Here is a 16,729-nt window from a genome sequence, read left to right on the forward strand (position 1 = left end):
AGTGGGAGAGCAGGGCTGTGAAGGAAGAGAACGGCGCTGTGGACGGAGAGAGCAGGGCTGTGAAGGAAGAGAACGGGGCTGTGGATGGAGAGAGAGGGAGAGCAGGGCTGTGGACGGAGAGAGCAGGGCTGTGAAGGAAGAGAACGGGGCTGTGGACGGAGAGAGTGGGAGAGCAGGACTGTGAAGGAAGAGAACGGGGCTGTGGACGGAGAGAGCGGGAGAGCAGGGCTGTGAAGGAAGAGAACGGCGCTGTGGACGGGAAGAGCAGGGCTGTGAAGGAAGAGAACGGGGCTATGGACGGGGAGCGCGGGAGAGCAGGGCTGTGGAAGAAGACACCGGGACATGGATGTAGAGCACGACTGCGGAGGGATAGAACGGGACGGCGGGACGAGCGTGGATGTTAAGGAAGACAGCGGGACCCACAGTTAGGTACTATGCCCGGGCAACGCCGGCCTCTTCAGCTAGTAGGAAATAAAACGTCACAGAATATTGAACCCACTGTGAGTGGAAATAACACCGTGATCTGAGAGCGTTCATTGCAAAGCATTGACTGTTAATGTGAAAAGGTTCAGGAAAGGAGCATAGGATGGGTGCAAAAGGGCACGTAAATTAGTGAGTGGCTCGAATGAGGGAGAGTGAGAGCGGCAGGTCATTGAACAGTGAGGCAGATTGCCAAGATGTCTGTCCAGACATTAGTCAAAGGGATTTCTGGTTGAACAATAGCTATAAAACCTGCAGCAGCATAATTTTTGGGGAAAAGTAGGCAGAGCGTCAGTGACTTTTGACCCTTTTACCACCCAAAATAGTGGCTGTAAACAGTGTCATCTACAACATGTGCGTTAGGGAAGAGACTGGCACAACCATGTAGACGTGATTTCCACATGCTATAGGGATTTCTCAAGAGTCCACCTAGTTCTCAAAGCATCAGCAATAAAAATACCCCTCCTCCCCAGCACACAGGCTAACATGAGACCACAATCTTTGATTCAAGCTTTCATTGGTTAAAGCGAACATGTCCAGAATTTTGCTAAGTAAACTACAGACGCTGTCAGTTTGGCGCTATAAACAAAGATTAAAATGATACCTGTGGTGAAGAAATCAGTCTTGTGGTTCTTGTGTAATCAGTTTGCAGTTAATGATATACCCGTTCTCTGGGGTGGGACTGTAGGCAGAGTCTTATCTTCCTGCTCTAAGCCAGAGAAACCAAGGAAAGACCTGTCCACAGGCCACCCTGGAGCACAAACGATCTTTCTCCCTCACCCATGACAGCACCACGGAGAGAGGGGGTCCGCCCATCAAGGACAGGAACCTACAGACAAAAGAGCGGCACCTCTCCTCCGCCCCCAGTTGGGTTCCTGTCCTTGACGGGTGAACCACGGCAGCAGGAGCTCAGCGCTTACCGGAAGGTGAAGATCCGGGACTGTCCCGTCCGCGGTCAGACAGCGGGGAGGCCCCTGTCGCGGCGGGGTCGGTTGCCGAAGCTGCCACCGCTGCAGCTGAGGGGCTGTCCAGGGTGAGCGGGCGGGGAGGACCGGGCCGCCGCTCCGGGAGGAGTAGGGGCCGGGGGACGCCGGTATAGGCGCAGCGCCGGGTACAGAGGTGTACCAAGATGGCGCTGCCCCGGAAGTAGAAGGAGGAACTTCCGGGTCCCCGCGGTCGGCACATGCGCAGTGCGCACTCCCCGGGAGAAGCAGCGGTGCAGGCCGGGAAGACAGGTGACGCCAGGGCGGCTTATTCAAATTTGGAACGCTGAAGCAGCCTCAGGGCTGGAAGCGTTCAGGCGCGATGGATAGCGACCAGCTTGAGGAGCTACAGCAGCCTAAGCAGCAGCAGCAGCAACATAGGCAGCATCACCAGCACCGCCAAAAGGATAAAGACGGACGGGGGAGCCTGTCCAGTAGCCACTCCACGCAACATTCAACTGCAAGGAGCAAGTCACCTGCCGTGGATCGCCCAGTGAGGGATTTGGATCCACTTCCAGAACCGGTACCTGCAACCGCGCATGAGGGGTAAGTGGATCTTCGTGAATGTTCCCCATTGTAATAGACTTCTTTCCCTTATCAGGGAAAGAAGAAAGAAAAAAACAAGAACAGGGAATGCCCCACCTGTAGGAAACCATTACCAACGCCCTGGGAGAAAAAATTGTGTGACTCCTGTATACAGGAGGTCCTCGGCGGTGAAACCCCGGATCATGCCGCAGACCTAAGGGCGGTAATCCGCGCAGAAATTCAGAGTGCCCTTTCATCCAGAAAACGGGAAAGGAAGGAAGGGGGACGTGGTAATAGAGTCCCGATCAGAGAGCTTATCGTCAGGGGAAGTCACCTCCCATACTGTAAATACCGACTCGTCATCCTCCGAAGAGGAGACGGAAGGTCGTCATTGTTTCCCCCTGGACGAAGTGGATGCCTTAGTAAAGGCGGTAAGATCCACTATGGGGATGGAAGACCCCCGGACTGATAGATCAGTCCAGGACATTATGTTCGGGGGACTGGGTCAAAAGAAACGGAGGGTATTTCCGTTAAATAAGAACGTCCAAGGCCTCATAGATAAAGAATGGGAAAAACCGGATAGGAAAAGCTCTACGGTTCCTTCCATCAAAAGAAAGTACCCATTTGATGAGGAGGCATCCACATCGTGGGATAAGGCCCCCAAACTAGACGTGGCAGTAGCCAAAGCTTCGAGAAGGTTTGCTCTCCCCTTTGAAGATATGGGTACCCTGAAAGACCCGTTAGATAAAAAAGCGGATACCCTACTTAAGGGCACCTGGGAATCAGCAGGGGGAAACATCAGGCCGGCGGTAGCGGCAACCTGTACCTCCAGAGCTCTTATGGTATGGATAGACCAATTGGAGAGACAGATAAGGGAAGGGGTTCCCAGAGATAACACCCTGGAATCCATGCCAATGATAAGAGGGGCGGCAGCCTTCCTGGCCGACTCTTCGGCTGATTCGATAAGATTGTCATCTAAAACGGCAGCCTTGTCGAATGCAGCTAGAAGAGCGTTATGGTTAAAATGTTGGCCTGGGGATCTCCAGACAAAAATGAAGTTATGCGCCATTCCCTGTGAAGGAAAATTCCTCTTCGGGGAAACCTTGGATGACATCCTCGAAAAGGCAGGCGACAAAAAGAAGGGCTTCCCAAACCTAGGACCAGTGAGCGCCACAGGCTTTAAACGGTCCTTTCGGAACAAAAAGTTCTTTCAGAGGAGACCCCCGAGAGACCAAAAATGGGAAGACAGAAGAAGGGACAGGGGGTTCATCTTCGGTAACTCGTCCCGGGATAAAAAACCCGCCAAGTGACTGTGGGCCCAGGGTGGGAGGGAGACTAAGTTTTTTCCTCCCAGCCTGGGAGAAAATATCCAACAATCCCTGGCTGATAAATCTTGTAAGATCAGGATTAAGGATAAACTTTTATTCTCTCCCGCCGCAAAAATATATAATTACCCCGATAAGGTCGTCAAAAAACGAACAGGACGCCCTCGAAAAGGAGGTCCTGAGTATGTTGGACAAAAAAGTCCTACAGGAGGTTCCCCCACAGGAGAGAGGCAGGGGGTTCTACTCGCCTCTCTTCCTGGTAACCAAACAAGACGGCACCTTCCGCACCATCATAAATTTAAAAAGACTGAATTTCTATATCAAGAACGAAAAATTCAAGATGGAATCGATCAAATCGACCATCAAAATTCTCTTTCCGCAATGCTTTATGGTGGTCTTAGACCTCAGCGATGCCTACTACCATGTCCCCATTCACAAAGAATCCAGGCAATACCTCAGGCTAGCAGTCTCGATAGCAGGAGAAATAAGAGAATTCCAATACAAGGCCCTGCCATTTGGGATCTCAGTGGCTCCACGGGTCTTTACGAAATTGGTGGCAGAGATGATGGCTCACATAAGAGAACAGGATGTTCTGATAGTGCCTTATTTGGACGACTTTTTAATAGCGAGCAACTCAGGCCAGAAATGCACAGAACAGAGGGACAGAGTGATGAGCACTCTAAAAAACCTCGGGTGGCTTCTGAACCTGAAAAAGTCAAGGCTGGAACCAAGGAGAGTCCAGGAGTTCCTAGGCCTGACACTGGATTCAAACATCCAAGTGTGTTACTTGCCAGATCACAAAAAGGACAGAATTATCCATATGGTACAAAAAGCGAGGCAAAACCTTCTGACACTAAGACGAGCAATGTCCCTGTTAGGGTCCTTCTCTGCATGCTTGCCGGCGGTCCAGTGGGCACAAATACACATGAGGGATCTGCAGTGGGATATCCTGACCAACCAGCGGGCCTTAGGAGACCACTTGGAACATCATATTACGCTAGTTTCAAAAACTATTCATTCCCTAGCCAGGTGGGAGGACAAAAACAACTTGTCCAAAGAGATCCCCTGGGAGGCCAAGATCACACATGTAATTACCATCGACGCCAGTCCAGTGGGATGGGGAGCACACATGGGCATCAGTGTGGCTCAAGGGGGATGGAGACGTCAAGAACTAAAAGCCTCCTCGAATCAAAAAGAACTGCTAGCAGTAAATTATGCCTTGAGTCACTTTTTGCCAGCATTAAAGGGCCATCATGTCCGGATATTCTCGGACAACCGAGTAACAGTGGCCTATATAAACCACCAGGGGGGAACCAGGTCCAGAACGCTAATGGAGGCATCCTCCAAGATATTCAGGTTAGCCGAGGAAAACTTACTGTCCCTATCGGCGCTACACATACGGGGAGTAGAGAACCAGACAGCAGACTTTATGAGCCATACCCAACTACATCAAGGGGAGTGGGCTCTAAATCAGTCCGTTTTTCAGAAGATTGTGGAAATGTGGGGAACCCCAGACATAGACTTATTTGCAGACCACAAAAACAAAAAAGTGGAAGCATTCTGTTCTCTAAATCCCAAGGGGAATCCTCAGACCCTGGACGCATTTATGCTCCCATGGACACGGGGACTACTGTATGCCTTCCCACCGACCATTCTCCTCCCGGCGGTGATAAGGAAAGTCAGGGAAGAGGGGGCTCGGGTAATACTTATAGCCCCTTTCTGGCCAAAAAGAACATGGTTTTCATGGCTCAGAATAATGTCAGTAACCGACCCCTGGGTTCTACCAGATCTCCCCGACCTTCTATCGCAGGGTCCTGTGCTACACCCCCAAGCAGTGAACCTCCATTTAACAGCATGGAATTTGAAAGGTCACTGCTGAGGGGGAAAGGATTTTCAGAAAATCTAATTTCCACGTTACAAAAAAGTAGATAACCAATTACAATCAAAGCCTATGGTAGAACCTGGAGGAAATTCCTATCCAGTTCGGGGGCAAAGGTTCAGGATGGAATACAAATGGATAAAATCCTGGAATTCCTCCAAAGGGGGTTAGAACAGGGACTAGCGACTAACACACTGAGGGTACAGGTAGCGGCCCTAGGCGCCCTCTATAATCAGGAGGTGGCAAGCGACCCTTGGGTATCACGGTTTATGAGGGCCGCAGCCAGGTCTAGACCAATAGCTACCCAGAAAGTACCATCATGGGATCTGAACTTAGTGTTGTCAGCCCTAACCGGACCCCCATTCGAGCCTATTCAGTCAGCTCCACTAAAGACCCTATCATTAAAAACGATACTGCTAGTGGCCCTAACATCGGCTCGCAGAATGAGTGACATACAAGCCTTATCGGCATTACCCCCATTCATTAAAATTATGGAGGATAGAATTATATTGAAACCTGACCCTGCATATTTGCCCAAGGTAGCAACACACTTCCGTAGATCACAGGAGGTAGTCCTTCCTTCCTTCTGCCCAAACCCTACGAATAGAGGAGAGGAGAAATTTCACACATTAGATGTGAAGAGGTGCTTAGTGCACTACCTAGAGGCCACCAAGGGATGTAGGAAGGAAGGATCTCTCTTTGTGTGTTTCCAGGGACCTCGTAAGGGGCTCGGGGCGTCCAAAAGTACCCTGGCAAGATGGATAAGGGATGCGATTGCCCTGGCATACTCATGCAGCGGGAATACCATCCCGGAGGGTCTAAAAGCCCACTCTACGAGAGCAATGGCGACCTCATGGGCAGAAAGATCAGAGGTATCAATAGAACAGATCTGTAAGGCGGCCACCTGGTCAACACCTTCTACCTTTTTCAAACACTATCGCCTAGATCTAGCCTCTGCGTCTGACCTGACCTTCGGGAGAAGGGTCCTTCAGGCGGTGGTCCCTCCCTAAGCTACCAATCTCTGAAATTCTCTCCGTGGTGCTGTCATGGGTGAGGGAGAATAGCTTAGTTACTCACCGATAACGGTGTTTCTCGGAACCCATGACAGCACCCGCTTAATTCCCCCCCTTTTTTCACGTGTGCGGTGAGCACGATTTAATGTGTGCAGAGTGTGTTCTTAGACACGAGACTTCTCTATAAGTATACAAATTGTAATGTTATGTATATACTTTTGTTGTTAACTAACCGGGAGACCCTCTGATGCTCTGTAACCAACTGGGGGCGGAGGAGAGGTGCCGCTCTTTTGTCTGTAGGTTCCTGTCCTTGATGGGCGGACCCCCTCTCTCCGTGGTGCTGTCATGGGTTCCGAGAAACACCGTTATCGGTGAGTAACTAAGCTATTCCCTATCTCTGTCTCTATGATGAGGAACATGTTTGTGCTTTGGAGCGGTCCTTGAATAGGTTTTTCCTTGGTTTCTCTGGCCTAGAGCAGGAAGATAAGAATCTACCCTACAGTCCTGCCCCGGAGCATGAACATATCATCAACTGAAAACTTCTAACACTGCTTACACAAGAACCACAAGACGGATTTAATCACCACAGGTATCATTGTAATCAGTGTCTCAGCGGCAGCCTGACAGTGTCTGTAGGTTACTTAACAAAATCCTGCTGACAGGTTCGCTTTGAAGGATCTGGGAATGTTTAGCTTGCAAAAAAGAAGGCGAAGAGGATGAATTGATGTCAGTGTAGAGGGATCATCATTATCCTCATTTGCAACATGGAAACACGAGAAGCCATGGAATGAAACTGAAAGAGAGAAAATACAGATTATAAATTAGAAAAATGTTTTCAACAGTGAACGGTGATCTATGAGTGGAGCAGGCTGCCATGAGAGGTGGTGAGTTCTCCTTCAATGGAAATCTTCACAGAGGCTGGACAGAGATCTGTCTGGGGGTGATTTGGTGAATCCTGCTTTGAGCAGGGGGTTGGACCATATGACCCTGGAGGTCCCTTCCAATTCTACCATTCTATGACTCCTCACCATTAAGCTCCCACTACAGAGACCAGTATGCCCTCTCTACCCGCACTTTTTCTGTCCATTTTCATAAAACGGGCATTATGCCTAAACTCTGCATGTGTTCTAATAACTGGCCTCGCGCTGCTGGCACAGAGGACTCGGGCAGCCAAATATAGCACACCAGCAGTGTCAGCAGCAGTGTCACTCATTGTGGCCTTCTCACCCTTTGGTGACTGAAAATGATTTTCACACCCGATGTGCTATGAACTGGCCACGGATGAACAATTCAGATTACATGATGTGCTGAATACAGTAAATGTGTTTTACTATGACCACTGTCTAATACAGCTGTTATCTCCCGCAGGTTATTACAGAACTGTCATGATGACAATTCCAAATTTATGAACCTTTTAGCAAAACCCGGCTGCGGCTATTTAGAACAGGAAGACTTCATCCCCCTCCTGCAGGTGAGAGCTCCCCTCGACGCAGCCGCTGAGCGTTGTCACAACTACCGAAGTTTTCTTAGCAAAGACCCATCAATTGCCATAAATATGTACTTTTTTTTTACGTGGTGTAAACGTCTCTGTTCTCCTGTATCTAGTATAGTCTTACTGTTGTCCCTGCTCCTCTCCATTCCTGAGATATGTCCTCTAATTCCCTGTATATAAATCTAGTCTTTCTCCAAGGGGGTGTGATCCTCAACTCTTCCCCCGTGGGCGTTTTCATGAGGATCACACCCCCTTGGCTAACAAGACTAGATTTACATACAGGGAAGAGGGGGGCCGTATCTCCGGAATGAAGAGGAGCAGAAACAAAATGAAAACTATGCTGAATTCAGGAGAAAAGCAACATGTACACCAGGTGAAAAATACATATTTACACCAAGTATGGGGTCCTCTTTAATTGGCAGTGCGCACCCCTCTTAATGACCCATGAGAACAATGAATATCACAGTCACTTGTTGTTTTGCGCGTTTGTGATCTCGCAGATGCACCCGCCACATCAGGGCGGTAATACACAGCCCTCCTGGTGGCACCACTGCTGGGGGTAGAGAAAGCGCCGAATCCTACCATAAACAACATCAGTGCTGTGAGCATGGCACTGTGCAAGGAGCAGTGCTCTCCAGTCCTAATGGTTGCCAGCTAATTTATGACTTGTGAATTTGGTACAGATATTTTTGTGAATGGCATCCCTATGAGGGCAGTATGATCCCCCAGTAGACTGCTTTTTTACCAGCATTCCTCTCTCTTTGTAGGACATTGTGGACACACATCCTGGATTGACCTTCCTCAAAGAAGCTCCAGAATTTCACTCCCGGTACATAACTACGGTATGTGCTCCATGGCGCCTAACATAGGAGGAATACAGATCCCGTCCGCGTCTTGCCTTGCTCTATAGTAATCTTGTAGTATGCAGGGCATCGCTCCTAAGTGAGCGCTAGGCAGCATGACATTCCTCCGAGGTCTCGTCAGCGGCAGCGTGGTGTGGCCGGTGGTAAGACAACACCACCCAACGGGCTGCACAGAATGTGACTACTGTAGCAGTGCTGTACTTGGCTCCATGGAGTCAGGTACTAGACAAGGAGAAAGCTGCGGTAATTGAGCAGGAAAAATCTAGATGTTTGTACCGTGTTGGCCAGTAGATGGAAATATATTCTAATGTGAGAGTCCACAGTAGTATCAACCACTGATGACTCTCAAATGTTAATATTTGTGTAATTCGGCGTGCCTCCATGCTAGCAGGTGTTCCGGATATATTGATCCAAGTATTTGTCCCGACAGTGGAATATAAGACATCTTAATAGTGTTTTTCCCACTAAGGCCTGTAACCTCTTTCCCTGATGGGGAAGTGCAAAGTGCCAGGTATCCTGCTCAACGCCCTGCTAAGCTAAGTCCAAGCTACCATTCTCTTTTACCTGGCAGCAAGGAACAGATGTGTTAGTATAGTAGTGATGAGCGAATGTGCTTGGATGCGGTGTTATCTGAGCATGCTCGGGTGCTAGCCGAGTAATTTTGGCATGCTCGAATACTATCTTCCAGTCCCTGCGGCTGCATGTCTCGCAGTTGTTCGACAGTCGCAACACGTGCTGGGATTGCCTGTTTGTTAGGCACGCCAAAGACACTTGGTTAGCACTGGAGCATGCTCAGATAACACCCTATCCCAGCACATTCGCTTCGCTCATCACTAGTTAGTAGCACGCAAGAACATGGCAAAAGAGGTGATGGCCTAAAGGGGACGACCCCATTACTAAGCTGGAGCTTGAGCATACAAGGTTTTTTCACATTATATTTTTTTTTAGAACATAGGCTTATTGAGATGAAAAATAACAAACTCCACTATACTCCAGCACCAGCTCTGTCCCTCCATCTGGCTGCAGCAATGACTGCTTTACTATAGCATAGGTGACCGCTGCAGGCGATGAAATGGTCCAGCGGTGGTGCCGAGGTAGTCAGGATGAGACTGTTGAGTCCAGTGATCTGCTGCCATGGGTGAGGGGCACTATTGTCATGACCTCACTACAACAAAGACCAGAGACAGTGGTGGAGATCTGACGCAGAAGCAGTGGAGGGTGACTATAGCCAAGTTCATTCATTGGAAAACGCCTTTAATTGGCAAAATGGTGCAGCGAGGACATTTATTATTAGTCTAAAAAATATTGCAATTGCTTTACAATGGCAAATGGTCTTAAAGGGAATGTACCATCAGAAAATGACCCATAGTTTCAAATGGCTTTTAGTACTGCATGTATTTTTAAAAATATTTTGGTAAAGCTTTTTTTTCATATCATGATTTGTATTTAAAAAAGGGAATATATACAATGTGGTGTACTTAATTATTTGTACCAAATGTCCAACTGGGGGTCTGTATGTGGGGGAGACAGGAAAAAAGTGAGACCAAGGATAAATTCTCATCGTCACACAATAAGAAAAAAGAATAGATCTACATGTGGCAAAACATTTTTGTATCCCCGGTCATAGCATGATGGACATTAAATTACTTGTATTAAAAGGTAATTTCAAGTCTCAGAGAGAGAGAGAGGAATCTCTGAGTACAAATTTATGAAAACTTTTGACACATTCAGTGCAGGAATGAATGTGTCGCATGGATTTATGTCTTTTTACATCAATTAAGGAATTTGCTCTTCAGACCACCTGGGGTCATCACAACACAGAACCAGACCGGCAATCAGAGGGCAATAAAACCTTCACACTGCTTATCTATGAACTGCTCCAATATTTATGTCTATCCGTCTCCCATAATGATAATTCTGCTCCACGTCACTTGTCTTATCTATTGCCGTTATTTCTGTGCTGTTTTGTGTATAAATATGTGATTCTTAAGATGTTGTATTAGTCTAGCCTGATGAAGAGACCTGAGTAGTCTCGAAAGCTTGCAACGTGTTACCATCTTTTCAGTTAGCCATTAAAAGGCATCAACCACTGAGGACTCTCAATTCTGAATATACTTTTACATGTAGTTCAAAAATCTGTATATAGTATAATTTATTTTTCTTAATATATAAAATAAATCTTGCAGTTTTCACACTGGCCAGGAGGTTCACTATCGTCACAGGCAGGATTACAATGACAGGTAACTGTATACAGCGATAGCACAGGACCCACAATAAGCCGTAACACAGCTAACCCTGCTCCCGCTCCCTTCACAGTGACCATTGCACACGCTTCTTACATGAGGATCGCTGGAGAGTCCACTGCTGCTAATGTACATGTTGATTCCCAGAAAGGCCAGGAAATACGAGGCCAGAATAGCCCCAGTGGCCAGTGTGGAAATCGTATTAAAACATGTAAAATGAGAAATCCTTCAGACTGTGAAATAGAAAAATAAAGAAATATATTAGCAAAAAATAAAAAAAATGCGTTTAAAACAAAATCCTGATTTAACCAGTAGGTCGTTATCTGATGGTAGCTTCATATTAAACAAGTTAAGAGGTTTACAATCTGAAAACATATCATACTTCTAGGGTGTTCCATCACATTATGATGACAATTTTGGAATTGATCCTGGTGGAACGCTGCCGTTCTCTCTGATTTTTCCTTGCACAGTGGTGCTCGTGGCCCTGCCGCACTCGCTGACATCGGGTATAGCAGCCCCGTGTATTGCGGAGCAGGCAGGCTCTTCTGTACAGTTTCCATCTAGCGAGTCTCCTATAATGTAATTATTGTCACAGTTCTCCTAGATGTAGCGGATGCCTTATGGACCTGGGTATATAGAGCTTTTTGGACAGCTCTTCTCACATTGTACATGGATGACATTGGTATGATAGTCCTTCTAGCGATGAATGTAATTCTCCTGTGTTCTGCCCGGCAGGTCATACAGAGAATATTTTATACCGTGAACAGGTCGTGGTCAGGCAGGATCACATCTACTGAGCTGCGCAGAAGTAACTTTCTGCAGGTAGGTGACCTCTCATGGTGCCAACACTCGGAGGGCTAAGGATAGAGAGCACAGCTGCCTGCCGTCAGGAAACATTAGTTATGGAACTTTTAGTACACTTCACAGGAGAACTCCTAACTCTTATTACATCCCTTTAAAGTTGGGTCCTAACTAGGGAATAGCAGAAGACTACTTTGTGCCAAACTGCTTCTCCAAAAGTCATAAGTCAGCTTTCCTAGATCTGTCACCAGTCAGCCAACCGACATAATGATACTCCTCCTGTTCCTATACCACTGTACACTTAGTTCGTGGTCAGGGGAAGGTACGCGACAGCCAATTTAATTGCAGTCGTATTAACGGCCACCTTTCTACTCTATAAAGATACATGGATAAACCCTTCGAAACAGAAAATGTATCAAGGTGACCGAAAAGGATAAATTATAAATACTTTACACAATTCTATTTGTAATTATGTTCCATGAAGAGCTGTTTACACAATATACTGGTACTGAGACCCTAGCAATCAGGTGTACCATGCCAGCACCACCCCCTTTAACTCAGAAATTCATCTTCTAAACCAGGAAACCCCTTTAACACTTTTGCGGCCATATAGTGTTAATATGTTAAATGGGCGCATAGGGTAGTGACCCAAGTGCTGACAGTGGAACTTAACTGGTGTGATGGTTGGACTCGACTATTCCAGCACCTATCAACTCCTTCAGCAATCTGTCCTTATTACTACCATCTGCGTACTGTGGTACAAGTGACCAAATGATTGCACATTCAAGTCTCCTGGGGAGACTAAAAAAATAAAGGAAAACTAATAAGAAAAAAAATGTTTTTAAGAGTTTGTCTTTTCCGAATTCAATAATTAATGGAAAAAAATTAAACCGTGAATATATTTATTATTGCTTCCAATATATACCTGTAAATTTATTGCTTACGGTAAACAATGTAAAGAAAAAAACGAACAGCCAGGATTTCCGTACCTCCCCTATATAATGCAAAAGTGTTTTTTTAGGAAAAGGTATGCACCCCAAAATAGTGTCAATAAAAACTACATTCATACAGCTCCACTGACGGAAATGGAGACCAAAATTACATTTTCCTTTTTTTTTCTTTTTTTTTTTTAATAAAGATTTGAATTTTATTAACTTGTAAAATCTAAAAAAATGTTTGGTTTTGCCTTGAACACACCGACGGAGAATCAAAAACACAGTGGCGGAGCTATATTTCCTCAATATTTCGCCCTATTAGGCTTTTTTCCCCCAGTTTTATGGTAAAATGAAAGTTATGGCTTTTGGGATAGGGGAAGAAAAAATGAAAGTAAAAAACAAAAAGTGGAGCTGTCACAGAGGGGTCGGAGTCTGCCACTAGCCAGCCCACTCATTGATCTTCCCTTTGGTAATGATGATCTCCTGACCTTCCGCAGACGCTGGCGTTACTGGAGGAAGAGGACGACATTAACCAGGTGACGGACTACTTCTCCTATGAACACTTCTATGTTATCTATTGCAAGTTTTGGGAACTGGACACAGACCATGATCTGTACATTGACCAGAAAGACCTGGCCAGATATAACGACCATGGTGAGTATAGAAACGTGCTGTGTAATTCACCAGGCCCTTGGCCAAGATGCATCTCCTCTCACCAAAGTTAATTAGGCGTACAAGTACTTGCTCCTCGGTGTCGCCATTTACAACCCCGCACTGTCCAAACTGACTAAATTGCACTCAGCAATTAAAGGGAATCTGTCCGTAGGATCATAACCCCCCTAAGCCATCTGTATGGGCTTGGTGGTCATAGAAAGTTTAATAAAATGATATCTTGATTTTATGATCCGATGTTTTATCCCAGAGAAATCCACATGTTTCTTAATATGTAAATGAGCTGTTAAGATCTATGGGCCAGACATAGCTCTCCCTGAGAATCTGCCTGCAGAGCCTATTGTAAATGAAAGGGAGAGTTATCAGTGTGAGCCATGTAAAGACTGACAGTCTGCTCTCCTGAGCTACATGTAAATGAAAGGGAAAGGCACCAGTGTGAGACATGTAGCTCAGGAGAGCAGACTGTCTGTCATCACATGGCTCACACTGGTAACTCTGCCTTTCATTTACAATAGGCTCTGGAGACAGATTCTAAGGGTCCGGCTCATAGATCTTAACAGCGTGCAAAACAGCATTCTCCAAGAATTGGGGTCTATGGTCAGTGCTGCAGTCGTACCACACTTTAATTTGTCATTTCTTTTTTTTTTTTTATTCTCTTTTAGCTTCTTCAAACAGAATCATAGATCGGATATTTTCCGGAGCTGTTACACGGTAAGATGAGGGCAGCCGTGTCTTAGACACTGTTGGGTGAACTTTTGATTATCATTATTCTCTTTTAGTCAAATGATCTGGAATTGAGCGTATTGTAACATCTCTAGAAGAAATAGGACAAGAAAATGGGTCTTGGATAAACTTTGCTGCAGCCATTTTGACTTTAATATTTCTTGGGACTTCTTAGATCCACGAAGTTATAATAGAGTTTGGGTAAAAGTAACCTGAAAGCATCGCTGCCCTGCCAGGAGGAATTGCTGAGGAATCCGATATAGATTTTTCATTCTGGGTCCTGAAAGGAGGGTTTTAGTCTAGACATTTGATACCCCACAAGTTTTTATGAGCGCCACTATGTTGTGTGCTCTCTGAAGCTATGTGCACACGTTGTGGAATTGCCGCAGAAATTTCCGTGGGAATTCCGCAACTCCCTGCCGCGGGAAATACGCTAGAATTCAACATGCGAAATTCCCGCGTTTTAACTAGCGTTTTGCCAGAGTAATTAGCTTGCAGAATGCTAGCGTTTTCCAAGCGATCTGGAGCATCCCTTTGAAAACTGATTGACAGGTTAGTCACACTCGTCAAACATAGTGTTTGACGAGTGTGACCAACTTTTTACTATTGAGGCTGCCTATGCGGCATCAGTAGTAAAAAGATAAAAAGTTAAAAATAATTTAAAAAATTAAAAATTCGTGTTTTTTCTCACCTTCCGGCATCCTTCGCTGCGTTCCCGATCCTCGCGATGCTCTCGGCAACTCGCGTTCCCAGTGATGCCTTGCGACAATGACCTTTGACGTAGCATCTTGCGAGACCGCGACTTCATCAAAGGTCATTGTCGCAAGGTATCACTGGGAAAGGGGAGTTGGCGGGAGCATCGCTGTGGCCTGAGGACGCAGCGAGGTATGTCGGAAGGTGAGAAAAACATGATTTTTTTTTTTTTTTTACAGGGATATGGTACCCAGAGCCTGGAGGAGAATCTCCCCTCCTCCAGACCCTGGGTACCATCCGCACATTTTCCGCTTACTTTGCGCATGGTGGGTATAGCCACATAAGTAAAGTGGATCAGTGCATTCCTATGTGTGCGGAATTCCCGTGATTTCGGACAAAGAATGAGCATGCTGCGTATTTTTCCGCGATGCGATTTTCCCGCTGTAAAATACGCAGCATTAGCACAGCATGTGCGGAATGCCATTGACTACAATGGGTTGCTTTTTTTATGTGTTTTTGCCGCGTTTTCTTGAAAAAACGCGACAAAAACGCATAAAATTCGCAGGAATTCCAGACGTGTGCACATAGACTGAAGACTTGCCTTGTGCTTGGATAACGAGTCCCATAGTTAATTATTCTGCATTCATTCACAGAGGGAACGCTGTCCAGAGGGAGGGCCGGATGAGCTACGCAGAATTTGTCTGGTTTCTGATATCTGAAGAAGACAAGAAAATTCCAACAAGGTAATACAATACTCCGTATTTCACGGTGAAACATAATTTTGTAAGACGTTAGAAGTTTGGGAAAAAGCAGGAAAAAAGCCAGAAAAAGGGTTTGAATGCCACCTAGTGGTCACGAGTGTTAATTACACTTGCAACTGTATGGTCATACGTGTTATTGGATTGAGTATAATGTAAAAAAAAAAACCCTGCATTATTTAATTGATATCATATTAGTGGTTTTACACTATGCACTATAGTGCAATCTATTTTAAGAGATGACACGTTTTTATGTCTGTACTGACGTTGCACGTGGACAATACTGATGCCGATCCCTTGCAATGTTTTGCTGCAGCATTGAGTACTGGTTCCGGTGCATGGACCTGGATGGAGATGGAGTATTATCCATGTATGAACTGGAATACTTCTATGAAGAGCAGTGTGAGAAAATGGAAACGATGGGTATTGAGCCGCTCCCCTTCCAGGATCTGCTGTGCCAGCTCTTAGACCTGGTGAAGCCAGAAGATGAAGGTATAGAGCCGTAATATTACAACATTGCGAGGACTATTGCTCTTTAAAGGTTCTTGTTAATACGATTCTCAAATGATTCTGTTTTCTTTTCCTTTAAGGTCGAATCACTCTGAAAGACCTGAAACGCTGTAAAATGTCTCACATATTCTACGACACCTGCTTTAATCTGGAGAAGTACCTGGACCATGAACAAAGAGATCCCTTTGCAGTGCAAAAGGTGCCATCATCTCATTGAGTGTCTCCTCTTCATCCACTGACCGTAGAGGGGCGTCTATGTTATGTCTATAATGAGGGGCCACTATTGGTCTAGTGAAGATACGCATCTACGTTTTATACCCCCTAGTGATATACATGTAGTTCGGTTTGTAATAAATTACTGTCTGGCGGTGGTAAAAAGCCATTATAATGTCTGACCTGTAAAACCGCCCACACATCAGCGGAGTAAAGATGCTCAGTTTATGTCCAATACATTTTGGGAAAACCACCGTTCGTGCGCTCCTTCCTCACATTCGGCATTATCTCTCACCCTGCAGGATGTGGACAATGAAACCCCGGAGCCATCAGACTGGGACCGATATGCAGCTGAAGAATATGAGATCTTAGTCGCTGAGGAAACGGCCACTGAGCATTTACAAGAAGGGTGAGCCCATCAGATTTATCACCCACGAGTGTTGTTACACAAGACCTCACTGTCTATTTCCTTTCTCAAGTCTCTGTGCCGCACCTCCATGGGGGGAGCATAGAAGTAATACTCATGGTGGCACGTCAGCTGTTACGGTGATCGAGGTGACCCACAATGCTTGCAGGTCGCCAGTCTTACTGATACTATGTCATAGCGATCCTCTTATATAC

At 46.1% G+C, this 16,729-nt stretch overlaps 1 protein-coding gene across 18 annotated transcripts in view; it reads left to right on the forward strand.

The window, feature by feature from the left end:
- The window catches only part of PPP2R3A (protein phosphatase 2 regulatory subunit B''alpha), a 207,609-nt gene that overhangs the window by 182,739 nt on the left and 8,141 nt on the right, over positions 1–16,729 (forward strand). For all 18 annotated transcript variants that reach the window (XM_073576490.1, XM_073576481.1, XM_073576479.1 and 15 more), the window contains 9 exons: positions 7,574–7,676; positions 8,465–8,539; positions 11,539–11,625; positions 13,037–13,193; positions 13,874–13,922; positions 15,281–15,370; positions 15,702–15,877; positions 15,976–16,094; positions 16,411–16,517. In XM_073576490.1, coding sequence (XP_073432591.1) covers positions 7,574–7,676; positions 8,465–8,539; positions 11,539–11,625; positions 13,037–13,193; positions 13,874–13,922; positions 15,281–15,370; positions 15,702–15,877; positions 15,976–16,094; positions 16,411–16,517 — 963 coding nt within the window. The remainder of the gene's footprint in view (positions 1–7,573; positions 7,677–8,464; positions 8,540–11,538; positions 11,626–13,036; positions 13,194–13,873; positions 13,923–15,280; positions 15,371–15,701; positions 15,878–15,975; positions 16,095–16,410; positions 16,518–16,729) is intronic.

This window comes from Dendrobates tinctorius, unplaced genomic scaffold, assembly GCF_039654945.1.
Source record: "Dendrobates tinctorius isolate UK_male_01 unplaced genomic scaffold, ASM3965494v1 ptg000049l, whole genome shotgun sequence".
In the NCBI taxonomy this organism is placed as follows: domain Eukaryota; kingdom Metazoa; phylum Chordata; class Amphibia; order Anura; family Dendrobatidae; genus Dendrobates; species Dendrobates tinctorius.